Source organism: Mastomys coucha, unplaced genomic scaffold (assembly GCF_008632895.1).
Source record: "Mastomys coucha isolate ucsf_1 unplaced genomic scaffold, UCSF_Mcou_1 pScaffold9, whole genome shotgun sequence".
NCBI classification, from domain to species: Eukaryota; Metazoa; Chordata; class Mammalia; order Rodentia; family Muridae; genus Mastomys; species Mastomys coucha.
In genome coordinates, this window is record NW_022196915.1 from 103,916,158 (window position 1) to 103,929,826 (window position 13,669).

The window sequence follows — 13,669 nt, forward strand, 5'->3', positions numbered from 1 at the left end:
CTGTCCTGGACTCACTCTGTAGACCAGGGTGGCCTCGAACTCAAAAATCTGCCTGCTTCTGCCTCCCAAGTGCTGGGTTTAAAGGCGTGCGCCACCACTGCCCGGCTCTCCTGTATTTCTTTAAGGGAGTTATTCATGTCCTTCTTAAATTCCTCTAGCACCATCGCGAGATATGATTTTAGATCCAAATCTTGCTTTTCTCATGTTTTAGGATATCCAGGACTTGCTGTGGTGGGAGTACTAGTTTCTGATGAAGCCAAGTTGGTAGGATTCTCAAGTTTGCCTTTTACCATCTGTTGATCTCTGGTGTTAGATGTTCTTGTTGTCTCTGACTAGAGTTTGTTCCTCCTGTGGGTCTCTAAGCCATTTGTCAGTACTTCTGGGAGATCAGTTCTCCTTTGGTAAATCCCGGGTGCAGATGGCTGTGGATCAGTTGTCTGTCCTGAGTCTTGGGATCAGAGCACACCCTGGAGACAGGATCTCCACTTGTGGAAAAGGTGCAGAGAGGGCTGTGGGTCTATTGTCCCTCCTAGGTGTGGTCCAAGTCCCTTGGTTAAAGCATTCCCTGAAGGCAGGCTCTCAACTTGCCTGGAAGGGGCAGAGAGGGTTGCGGATCCACCTCTGTAACTCCTAGGTGTAGAAGGAGGTTGAGAGGATCCTGTCCCTGCTGCCCTGCAACTTGTGAGGCCTGTGCCTCCTGGCTGGTCCCTCCTTAGAAAGTCACCGGAGAGAAAATGGCAGATCTCACCCCTAAAATACACTTTAAAGAATGAGAATACTACAATAAAAATTCTGATAGTTTTTCATGGGTTGAATTATGTGAAAAATAAAACCAATATATTTTCTGTTAGGTAAATATATCTATCTCCTTAGATCTGAGAGTTAAGTACTTAGTACTTTTACCCCAGTTGGCACTGTACAAAATCAACCCACAGAAAGAAGTGAATGAGAAACAAGCAGATTCAAAGTCATCATCACTTCTTTGGATCCAGTGTCGTCCTCTTTACCTCCTTCCCTCTTGTCCTTCCCATCTGTCTCCCATTGATCTAAATCATAAATTAAGAGATGAACTTAATTTAAAGGGAAATGGAAACAAAGACGCCAGTGGAAGATAACCAATAGTACGTGTGTTTGTAAAGTATAGATGTGTAACATAATTACTGCTTTAACACTAGCCATATAAAAGCATTGTTCTTTAGATGAAGGAAGACTGTTTGACAGTAGAGGAAGGGTCAGCTTTGCTACAGAAAGGCTCTTTGCAGTGAAAAAATTAATGCTCAACAATGAAGTAAAATATTTACTTCAAACATAACTGCTGAGTGACTCTTCATTTTACTTGAAGCTATGACTTGTGTTATAATAAGAGTAGTAGAGTCAACAGATCTTGGATAATTTTATTAGCAATAAGAGTTAGGAGTTAGATGATCTGGTAACATGACTCTGCAATTGTTGCTGCTTAGTTCTCTTGCAGAAACTCTACAAGCTACTACCGTACTGCAGCGCCTGTAGAAACTGGTTGTCCAATGGCTACAATATGACGTGACTTGTTATGGCTTAACGACACATCTGTCTCTTGCTGCTTTAAGTTTCTCTCAGACAACGACTAATTCTTTCTATAAGGCTGCACTGTTTTAGTCCCAAGGCATCACTTAACTATGCGGATTGTGTATGGTGCTATACAGTCATAAGCCCAGCACTTCGAAACTGAGTATTTCATATACCAAGAATACACAGTACTATTTACAGTGACCGGTGATGTTTAAAGTTACTAATAATATTGGACATTAAGTAAAAGTCATGCTAAGTATAACGTTAAGCTTAATATTCTAAGTGTGTTTTTATTCACTAGGCTGAACAGCTAGAGTTGTGTGGTGTTTTATGTGTGCGTGTATGTGTGTACATGTATGTGCTTGATGTGTGTGTGTGTGCTTTTATGTGCATTTGGTGAGTATGTGTATGTGTGTGTATGTTTATGTTGTATATGTTAGTCATGTGGTACTAGGAATTAAATTCAGGGCTGCATGCATGAAAGTCAAACACATCCTCTATCACTGAGCTATGTCCTAGATATTTTTTCTCTTTATATTATTTTTACTGAGCAGAAAACTTTTAATTTTCACTATGCTATAAAAAATGGAAATAATTCATGGCAAGTGGAAAGAATGCATGAAATAATTCAGTAGAAGAAAAGCGTCAGATATTGTTACAGCATTACCTGAGATTTTCTTTGAGTAATGTGACGTCATACCGAGATGCACGCACAGACAATGAAGAGATAAGCGCATCTATTTTCATCACAAGGTCACTCATGCTGTATAAACAGAGAGTAATGTGTGAGACATCTAGGAAGAGAAAATTTCACATTTCATGTTAAAGCTAACAACACAGAGAAGCTCTCTCTGTAACACAGCTATAGCTCCTATCTTACTGAAGTGAATTGCATAGGACACATGGTATAACCACATTTCTCTGGAAAAGCCAAACACTCAACACAGAAGCACCTACAGTGGGTATTTATAGCTGAAGCTCTAAAGGTATAAACAAAATACACGAGACCTTTGCACGCAGTCTCTACAAAAATGGCTCCCGGGAGAGGAAGGGATGGAGCTAGGTAAATACAAAACAAGGAGAGAGAAAGAATGAGCTGAGAGAGGGACACAGTGTCCTCAGTGGGATGCCGAGGGAGGGGAGCACTGTCCCCAGTCAGGGATGCCGAGGGAGGGGAGCACTGTCCCCAGTCAGGGATGCCGAGGGAGGGGAGCACTGTGCCCAGTCAGGGATGCCGAGGGAGGGGAGCACTGTGCCCAGTCAGGGATGCCGAGGGAGGGGAGCACTGTCCCCAGTCAGGGATGCCGAGGGAGGGGAGAACTGTCCCCAGTCAGGGAAGCCGAGGGAGGGGAGCACTGTCCCCAGTCAGGGATGCCGAGGGAGGGGAGCACTGTCCCCAGTCAGGGATGCCGAGGGAGGGGAGCACTGTCCCCAGTCAGGGATGCCGAGGGAGGGGAGCACTGTGCCCAGTCAGGGATGCCGAGGGAGGGGAGCACTGTCCCCAGTCAGGGATGCTGACAGAGGGAATGATTTATTTTCTGCTGTTTAACCACATGTGATTGATTCATCTTCTCCTAGTCTTTTATTATTATGTATCTTTACTTTTCTAAATATCAAAATATTTCTAACTTTAAAAGAAAATAGATAACCAGAAAATGACGGCTCAGGCCTTTAGTTCCAGCACTCAGGAGGCAGATGCAGGAGGATCTCTAGGACAGCTGGGGCTATACAGAGAAACCCTGTCTAGAAAAACCAAAAAGGAAGGAAGGAAGAAAGGGAGACAGGGAGTGAGGGAGGGAGATAAAATATATGTAAAACACAAAACTTCCAAACCAATTGCTTTAATACATTTAAATACTTACTCTTTTGAGTTCATTTCCATATTTTTAACAATGCCTGCAATTTTCTCTACTGAATTACTAAATGTTATCTTTTCAAGCAAGTGAAAATCTTCTTTGTAGAACTCTTCATTTAAAGGTCCTAGGAACTTAAAATAAAGATAGTGTTTTTGTTAGGTATTTTCTAGGAGACATTCAGGACACTTTCCTTTTTTCATGTTCCTTCCAACACTACCATCAACTGTAGCTGCATCATGCAGGCACTATTGTGTCATGTGTTCAGAGTCCTGATTGGGAACCTGGGCTGACATCATCTCATAGAGAAACAATGTATTTAACAACAATTGGACCACAGCAAGTAGACTGTTGTCTTTCGATAGATTACAGAGAATGGTTCCAAACAGCTCTTCATACCTTTTCTTCAGCTGCTTCTGCAGTGAACATTGTTTAAAAGTCATGTAAACACAGTACTGGACTCTTTAAGAGGCAACATCAGAGGTCAAATAGTGTTTCATTATAAATATAAACCGCAGGGTCTTAACACAGAAACAGGCACTGCAATATTAAAAGCACTCATGTAAACATTTTTTTTAACTCTGAAGATTTGATATCAGTCTAACTTTAAAAGCAGCTTCAACTTGCTGTTGCCTGCTTGTTTTTACCCCTGAACAGAAAGAAGGCAGGCTATATTTCTGACTAAACACACCAGAAAACTGGCTTGCCTTCACTATGTAACCAAGCACAGCATCAAACAGTAGAGAGAGTCTGACCCTTCAGTAGCTAGCCTTCTACATAAATCTGGATGCATCTCCCAAATACTGTAACTTAGAGGGGATAAGATCTGATAATATTCAATGTGGGAAAAAATCTTTAAGCAAAGTTATCTAAAATTAAGCAACAATAGGATAAAATCTGTTATTTAAATTTTGATTGCAATAATTTTTAGAAATGTGATATTTTTGCTTCTTTTGCTTTTTCTTTTTTTGTTCCTTTTCAATTTTTTTCTTTTCTTTCTATTTTTCTTTTTTTGAGACAGGGTTTCTCTGAGTTGCCTTGGCTGTCCTGGAACTCACTCTGTAGACCAGGCTGCCCTCAAGCCCACCATCACCAAGAGTCACCTGCTTCTGCCTCCTGAGTGTTGGGATTAAAGGTGTGCACTACTGCCACCTGGTTTAGTATGATTATTTTAAATTAATGTAGAATTCTATAATACAAAACATTAAACTTTACCAAACTCTAGTAAAACGTTCGCCGACACTGTGTAAAAGTTCCTCTCTACAGACTGGTTCCCATATGTTCATCTACTACTGCATAACAAGTCAAGTGTACACATAGGCTCACTCCTTCCATGCAGTTCTCAAACATTTCAAGAGAAAACCAAGTTAACATTTACTAAAAAAGTTAGCTTGTCTGGGCATGTCAAATATTTTTAATATCAAGGCCTGTTAACTATCTCCACAACAGAATATGGCAGCAGCCATGCAGCAGGAGGCGCAGCTGCAGTCAGCACTGGGCTTCACAAAGACAATTCATCTCACGGGCACAATGAGGATGAGTCTCCCCGAGCCGACGCCCTGAGGGTCTGGCCTCCTGAGGGCCCCGAGCCGACGCCCTGAGGGTATGGCCTCCTGAGGGCCCCGAGCCGACGCCCTGAGGGTCTGGTCTCCTGAGGGCCCCGAGCCGACGCCCTGAGGGTCTGGTCTCCTGAGGGCCCCGAGCCGACGCCCTGAGGGTCTGGCCTCCTGAGGGCCCTGCGGCCGTGAGCCCTCCTGAGGGCCCTGCGGCTGTGAGCCCTCCTGAGGGCCCCGAGCCGACGCCCTGAGGGTCTGGCCTCCTGAGGGCCCCGAGCCGACGCCCTGAGGGTCTGGCCTCCTGAGGGCCCCTGCGGCTGTGAGCCCTCCTGTCCTTGTTACTGCCTTGGTCACCCTGTTTTTAGCCTTGCATGAATGTTCTTGGGGAGTTTCTAACTTCCCACTCTGTAATGCAATCACAATGCATAACAATAGTGGTGATTTTCTAAAACACAATGCCACTCAGATTAATGATTTAGCTGAAGATTTCTGAGAAATTAAAAATATGTTTGGTTAAAAAGATTAGGTCAAAGTGGTTTGTTTTTTGTTGTTGTTGTTGTTGTTGTTTTTATGAACAATGAATTAAATCAGGAGTCAAGGGCACAACATAAAAATAAAAACTCATTCTTAGTTACCTAGTGAGTGGCCTGCGGGGGTCCAAGAGCAAGAACAAAGTGAGCCTGGCTGCTAAGGGCTCCTGAGTCTCACCCACAGGGGACAGGCTAATGATCAAAGACAGTGTGTGAGCTTCAGGGGCCACTGTTAAGACAGCTTCTGTGCCCAATGTAAAATCAGATTTTCCTGCTTTGTTAACCACAAATTTGCTGACAAGGTATGGTGTGCCTTGAGGATTTAGTGCTGTGCAGCATGTGCACTGAATCCATTTCTCTTTGTCTGTTGTCTCAAGAAAAGTAAAAGATAGCTGACCTACGTTCTCTAGCTGACTATCCACTTTTGTTGCCACAAAAACAATATAAGAATAGATGGTTAGCGATGCTAGATGGATAAGAATTGTGTTAAGTTAGAATAACATGATGTCTATTTCCTCTCTTGTAACTGAAAACTGCTATTTGCCAACACAAGAGAAACTGGCAGTTAAAAAAGTATATATGACACACACACACACACACAGTGGGAAGAAACCACAGGGAAAACTGAGTAATCAGATATGGAACTCAGAATAACTTGTTTTTAAAAATATGAAACTTGTAATCATTATGCGTAACTGGAACTCATGATTAAGAAGTGACTGTAATGTGTATAAGTACATGGGAAATTCATTAAAGTATATAAGGACTAAGAGGAAAATTAAAGTTGATAAAGCCTGGCTTCATCCACCAAGTGCATGAGTTTGTGCCTGCTTTGCATCAGTCACCCACCACACGTCTCCTCCTTGGATTGCTGAACACACTGCTGGAGCCGCCCTCTGACATGGTTATAGCTCTTAGTGTCAAACAATGCAGGCAGGTTTCACCAAATGTATACAACTCGTGGAACAACTGAGGCTGAACCTAGATCAGTGTGGCTTAGGAAGGGCAAGACAGATGTGACAAATACAAGAAGGACTATACAACAGCATAAACATGTAATTCTTTAGTATTTTGGCAATAAATCATGTGACCATTAGCTGGGCATGGTGGCACCCTGTAAACCCAGCATTTGGGAAGCAGGGGCGAGCAGGTACCCGTGAGTCCAAAGCCAAACTGCCCTACACAGTTCCAGAGGACACAGTGAAACATTGTCTCAAAAATTCAAAAACTTGCAGAAATGATACAATCATTATTGCATTCACATTATCAGTCATTTACAGACAACTAAAACTCTAAATACGCTCCAGGTTCACCACTGGGACAGGTTCTATGCTAAAATGCAGAAGCTGTTTCAAATATTAAACTGTCAAAATGCTAACAATCTGAAAAGTTGTGATGCTACATTAGCCTTTGCGATGCTGGACATTCTAACATACATTTCTACTCAAACTGAACAATAGCCAAAATCACTTTTCCCATTAGCAGGTACAAATCAAACACTCTGACTTGCTTCAGTGTCTGTATTCAGCTGCCCTAGCACATGTATCCTGGTGACAGCTGAGTTCTGTGCCTGGTTCACCCCTAACAACTCACTCTGCCTAGGGGACAGTATAGGGAGCCAGAGATGATCATATACCTGACAACTATTTTTTAAGAAGCTGTATTTCTTTCCATGACATGGAAGTGAGGTCATCCCTGGACATCCCTGCATTTGCTCACTATCAAACTTGATCAATACTTACTTTAATAATTAGTAATGCTTACAATCAATTTGTAAAATAGCATTATTCAGAGATGATTATGATTCTTTAAAAAAAGAAAAAGAAAAAAAGGCTTAAGCCAATGGAGGGATGGGGACACCAACCCAGCCATAAAAGTTTTAACCCACAGATTGTCCTGCCTACAAGATGCGCAAGGGTAAAGATGGAGCAGAAATGCAGGGCACAGCCAACCAATGACTGGTTCAACTCGAGACCTATGTTATGAGAGAAACCACACCTCTGTTGATGATACTATTAATGAAACTCGGCTATACTTGAAAACAGGAGCCTAGCATAACTGTCATCAGAGAGGAGAGGAGGCTGCGCCCAGCGTCTGATGGAAACACTGAGTAGAGTCTGTCTGGTGCCCGCCTTTGGGACCTTCCCCTAACTGGGCTCAGTAGGAGCAGATGCGCCTATTCCTACTACAATGTGGTATTCCAAGGCGGGCTGACGTCCATGGGAAGCCTCCCCTCTCTAAGGAGAAAAAGAAGTGGGATAGAAGGAGGGCCACCAGGAGGGAGGGAGGGGAGGCTCCAATGAGGATGTAAAGTAAATTAATTAATTAATTAATGAAAAGAAGGGCTATCTTATTTTTATGGGTGACTATATATGATGTGTGTCGGAAGTACCCATGGAGGCTAGAAGATGGCACTGGATCCCCTGACCTGCAATTACAAACAGTTGTGACTCACCCAGTGTGGGTCTAGAAACCAAAATATACCTTTGCAAAAGCGGAAATCTCTAACTGCTGAGCCATCTCTCCAGCTCCAGTGAGGATGATTTTAACAGAGGTGAACAGAGTTCATAAAAATGTAGAAAAATTTAGAGTGCATTTGAAGTTTTAAGATAATTTGATGATTTGCTGTATGATAGGTTAAAGCAGATATCTGTCAAACATATTGGTTTATTTAATAAACTTATTGATCAGATTCTAACTTATTGATCAGATTTTTATACTGAAATAACTGGTAAAAAAAATCAGACTACCCTCCTCAAAAATAGTATGTGTCAGTTTATAGACTGATCAGAAATATCTGCAGCACATCACAAGAAAAACAGCATTGACATACTGCCTAAACAAGCCAGCCGACCAGGACGCTTTCTGCAAAGCTTGACAGCCTCAGAATTAACTCTGACAACGTCTCTCTCTAACCCTCACATGGATGACACAATATACAAATAAATATCAAACTATAATGTCATACAAATTACAGATGAAGTTAGTCATGCCTTTAAGAGAAACAGATAAAATAATGAGCTGTAATAGTACATCTTCATTAACACAATGAGAATTTGTGCTATTTATAGTTGTAAAGGACTGTAGCATGTAAAAAGACATGACAATCTACATAAACATACTTCAGAATTTACAAAACTAGTATCATGTGACATAAAAATTGCAGGGGAAAGGCACAGGAGAAAAAGACATAAAAATATGCTTTGTACACCATCTTAAGCTATAAAGGTGTATTATCACAATAAAACATGTTCCTGAACAAGATAAAGTTGCTTTCTGTAACAGATGGCATGAAGTCATTGCCACAGCTGGGTGCACAGTGGGCTCTACAGATGGCATGAAGGCGTTGCCACAGCTTGGTGCACAGTGAGTTCTTTGCATCACCTTATTTATCCTGAGCTCTGCCTAGTGTGCCACCCATGGACTGTGTAACGTGTCATATCCTGACCCTGGCTCTCTTTCTGTGCACTGCACTAGTGTCCACTAAAGCATGAGACATTGCCTCTTCCACTTACTTTCCCATTGCTGATTATCCCAGGCTCGCCAGGTCGCAATTTTAGAACATCTTGACAGAATAACTGGTGAGTTCGGAAAATATTTACTCCAATGGTATTATATTTTTTCTCAAAACCATTCTTATCCATCTCCTGAGGTTAAAAATGAATCAAAAGATGAAGTGACAGAATAAAATTCATTTATGTAAGTTCTTCTTTATTAATATTAATAAAATTATGCAAATAATGTTTAAAGTATTATTTTCTTCTGAAGGAACATTTTAAAGAAATAATATTCTTTTGCCAAATTATTCACAAAGTCCTTCAATCTTGTTCAACATACATATGGTTATAAGTTATTCATTAATGGACCATTTAAGGGGGATTTGTAGATTATTAAAATGGTTGTAAACATCAGTTTAAATAAAATTTAACAGTAAGGAAATGAAATGTTCATTAAATTCTGAACTCAGTATCTCATATTAGATGCTCTTAAAAATAGTGTTTAAGATAAAAGGCTCCATCATCTCACCCCAGTGCACCAGTTATGTAAGGGTAATGTACTAACTATTTATTTAAACAATGACCCTTGGTCAAAGTCAACAACTAGAAGGCTATTCTAGAAAATCAGGAAAAGATTTTACACAGCTTCATACTGAGATACACTTCTCGCTCTCTGTACTGCCCAGACTTTAGTACACACAATTCACCTTGAGGACCACTAGGAGGCTTTGGGGTCAGAGGGTTTAGCAAGTTGCCATGCACACTTATGATGATAGAAATTTTCTATTGCACATTCAATATGGCCACACATGGATACTTAGCACTTGAAATATGGTCAGCATGATTGAGAAACAAATTTGAATGTTAAGTATACAATGGCCACATGGAGCCAGTGGCTGAAGTCTGTGGACAGGAGCACTCTCAGCTCACAAGCATCAATTCCCCCATTGCACAACCATGTGTCATTCCCACCTTCTTATACTTATTAATATCTTTCCATAACATGGTACTCTAAATATATAAATCATATTTTTGAAATACACCACAGACACACACTGGTGCATACACACAGATCATACACGTAGTTGTTTTACTAACCTTAGGAAGGAATGTTTTAATTTTATCTCCAGAATAAATTGCTTCAGCAGTTTCTTCTTTTGCCAGTTTCCTGAGAAAGCTTCTCAAGAGTTTGTTTTTATGTGTAAGAAAAGCTGCCAAAATTCCTCTAGAAATGGCTGTGTTCTCTTCATTTATCTTCTTTGTGGGGTTGTAAACAATCCCTAACCGACTATGGAAACTTGTTTCCTGCAAAGTACGTGGACAGGTTAAATCTGTGCTGGGTACACCCTTTTACAGCTGCACACTCTTCTTCATCACCACGCTTGGTGCCCGCCCACCCTCACCTATCCCTCTTTTCACTGTCAGGCTTTCGATGATGGCTGTACTGGATAACTAATTTTCTGCACAATAGCTAGAGAAGCAATCATTAGCAAGTCTATCAGCTTCTTTTTTGTATAAAGACTTTATGGTAATAAGATACTTAAGTGTATAAAAATATAAAATATATAAAACCAAAGTGTAGAATTCAAGTGAATTAAACTACCATAAATAACTATATGGGTCAAGAACAAGAGCACTGCCAGGAACCCAGGCAGCCTCATCCTCAGGCAGTGTGCACTCTCTCCACTAACATAACCCCTCCTGACACTTGTACCAGGAAGTCTCTTCATTTCTTACTTGCTATATTTCTGGCACTGAATGTTTAACTACTTCACGTTTCATGTAAGTGGGTTAATATAGCATGTGATGTTCTTGCTCTTGTATCAGTCAATAGAACGCGAGCCTCACAAATATGGTTGTTGTGTGGTTATTTTTGGTAGTATGCAGAATTCCACGAAGTGAATATCCTCTTTATTTAGCTTGCTGCTGGATAGTTGAGCCTCTTCCACTTCGGAGTGCCACACCACCATAAACAGATATTTACTTGTTTATTTTTAATTCTTTAACTTCCTCAATTTTTAAAGACAAATGATTTATAAAATATATGTATTAGTTGCCACTCCCACTATAGAGATTCTTGTTTTATTGTATTAGAGATCATGACTGTTTTGCACTGCCATCTAAGTTTAAATCTCTGTGAAGTGCAGAAGGACTCTGCACCAGGGCTTACTTTCATTCCTCCCTCATCAATGATGCCGAGCATCCTTCTCTGTATCACTGGCCTTTCCCCTAGATTCTTTGCTGTACTGTTAGCCTTTTAAAATGATTAGATTTCCTTCCTTCTTTCCTTCCTTCCTTCTCTCATTTCTTTTGCTTTTTTACTAGAAACTGTTGTTCTGAAGTTATGAAGATATTCATCACAGGAGTTTACTGTTTTGCTCTTTCATGCATAAGTCCATTACACATCATCTGGAAATGGTTTTATATGTGGTGCCAAATGTGGAGAGATTTTAAGGACAATTCTTACTGTCTCAAGGTTAACTTTATCCCAGTGCTAATAAGACAGGCATGGCTCTGATCCTAGAGTCTTTATTTCCTACTGATTTGCTCTTTCCTATTCTTGAATTAAAAAAAGCAGAACCAAAACATTTTCAATTATGTAGGCGTTACAGAAGTCTTGACAGTGATGGATTAATTATTCTCTACTTCTCTGTTTTACAAGTATTCTAGCAGTTCTTAGTCCTTGGAATCTTTGCTTATGTTTGCAACTTAGTGTGGCAGTTTTGAAAAGATACAGATGTTCCTACTGGAGCTGTAATAAGGCTTTACATCAATTATGGGAGAGATAATATTTTTACAATGTTGGCCCACTTCGCTAATGACGACAGGACACTTCTGCTCACATAGCACTTCTATATGTTCTCTCCAGCTTTACAACTTTGTTACGTTAGTTTCTAGCACTTGATATTTTTGATGCCAGCATCAAAATGGTATATTCATTAAAATTTACTTTCTTATTTGTTGTAATTTTCATGATTATAAACAGACCTAATAGCAACTTATTTAATCAGAAAAATTAATTCTAATAACTTACATGTATATAAAATATAAAATATGACAATTTAAATATTTGCTTTTATTGTTTATATTTTGAGCATTTTTGCATTCATGTGCATGAATAAGGATTTTTTATAATCTTATATAGCAACTATTAGTCACAAGATTTTGAGTAACTTCACTTCTAACTTCTTAAATAATCAGAAAAGCAATTTAAAGATCAGAAAAAAACTAGAGATGTATGATAATGTTACTAAACAAAGATTATCTTTTTTCATTTTTTCTATGTCAATATATCACTTTACAATTCTAAATATTCCCATTTCTCAAAATTAGTGTTCTTAAGAAAGTAGCTTTGCTTTATTCTACATTTATTTTTATGTGTGTAGGCATGTCCCATAGCATGCATGTGAGGGCCATGGAACACCTTGCAGGAGGCAAAGTTTTGCTTCTGCCATATCGGTCCTGCGCTGGAATTCAGGTCCTCAGGCTTGGCAACATGTGCCTTTCCCACCAAGTCATCCAGCCTGACTAGTTTATCTTTAATATATTCAATTAACTGCCATAAAGATACTTGTATGTTTTAAGCGCGCGCACATGCGCGCACGCACACATATGCACACACACACACACACACACACACACACACACACACACACACACACGAGGTTTATGTGGCAATGGAATGAAGCACTTGGTCCACTTGCCAATAGGCAAGTGAGTATTCCATCTAGGCATTTATTCCTGTCAGATGTGCAGCTGAAGGCAGACCTGGCCACATCCTCATGAGAGGTTAATCCTTACCCAAGATGCTCTTCACACACTGAACTTCACAAACAGGTGAGAAAAACCACTGTCATAGAACATTTTGATATATTTCTTAATTTTTAAAACATACACATACATACTCACTTAGAAATATAGATATTCATTTAAAAATATCCTGAAATATAGAAACCAATGCTAAGAATTGATTTATAATTACTTCTCTCAAGAACAATGTAGGTTAACGTAGTTTATAGATGAAGTTCTCTTGACTAACAGCTGACAAGCTACATGACAAAGCTGCCATCACTGGCTGCTGTTAGTGAAGTGCAGGCTCAAGCTCACCAGAGACAAGCAGGCTTTCTCCTGGGTTTAAATGGAGTTTAAAGTGTGAATTCTTGACACAGTCTCCTCAGTCTATGAACTGACCAACTGAACACTGACCCTCGATTCAGGAGGAGTTCATACTCACCATGTGCTCTAATGCATTCAAAAGCAGTTTTCTCCCAGATGGCACATCAAAATCAGCAATAATCCACAGAGTGACTGAAGATATTACATCATCTGAAAATTTCAAATAGTCAAGTAAAACATTTTTTTCTAAAATCAAACTAAAAGTAAAAGAAAATTTCCAGTTAAAAAGACCCCACAAAATAAGTACCTTAATGATATAAAAAAGCTGTTTTACATACATCTTCTCTATCTCTCTCTGCTACTATTTGAGAATATTAAATACATTTCATATAAATACAGACACACATATACACATACAAAAAACATAGCAAAAAAGAAGCAGCAGAAGAGGAAGAGGAGGAGGCAGAGCAAGAGGAGGAGGAGGGAGAGGAGGAGGAGGGAGAGGAGGAGGAGCAGCAGGAGGAGGAGGGAGAGGAGGAGGAGCAGCAGGAGGAGGAGGAGCAGCAGGA

General features: G+C 40.1%; 1 protein-coding gene across 1 annotated transcript in view; it reads right to left on the reverse strand.

Annotated features, from left to right (window-relative positions):
* The window catches only part of Uggt2 (UDP-glucose glycoprotein glucosyltransferase 2), a 153,194-nt gene that overhangs the window by 63,383 nt on the left and 76,142 nt on the right, over positions 1 to 13,669 (reverse strand). Inside the window, exons 20-25 of the mRNA XM_031361024.1 lie at positions 13,219 to 13,310; positions 10,083 to 10,289; positions 9,003 to 9,134; positions 3,411 to 3,535; positions 2,216 to 2,311; positions 1,491 to 1,527 (exon numbers count right to left, since the gene is read on the reverse strand). Of these exons, the coding sequence (XP_031216884.1) occupies positions 1,491 to 1,527; positions 2,216 to 2,311; positions 3,411 to 3,535; positions 9,003 to 9,134; positions 10,083 to 10,289; positions 13,219 to 13,310 (689 nt within the window). The remainder of the gene's footprint in view (positions 1 to 1,490; positions 1,528 to 2,215; positions 2,312 to 3,410; positions 3,536 to 9,002; positions 9,135 to 10,082; positions 10,290 to 13,218; positions 13,311 to 13,669) is intronic.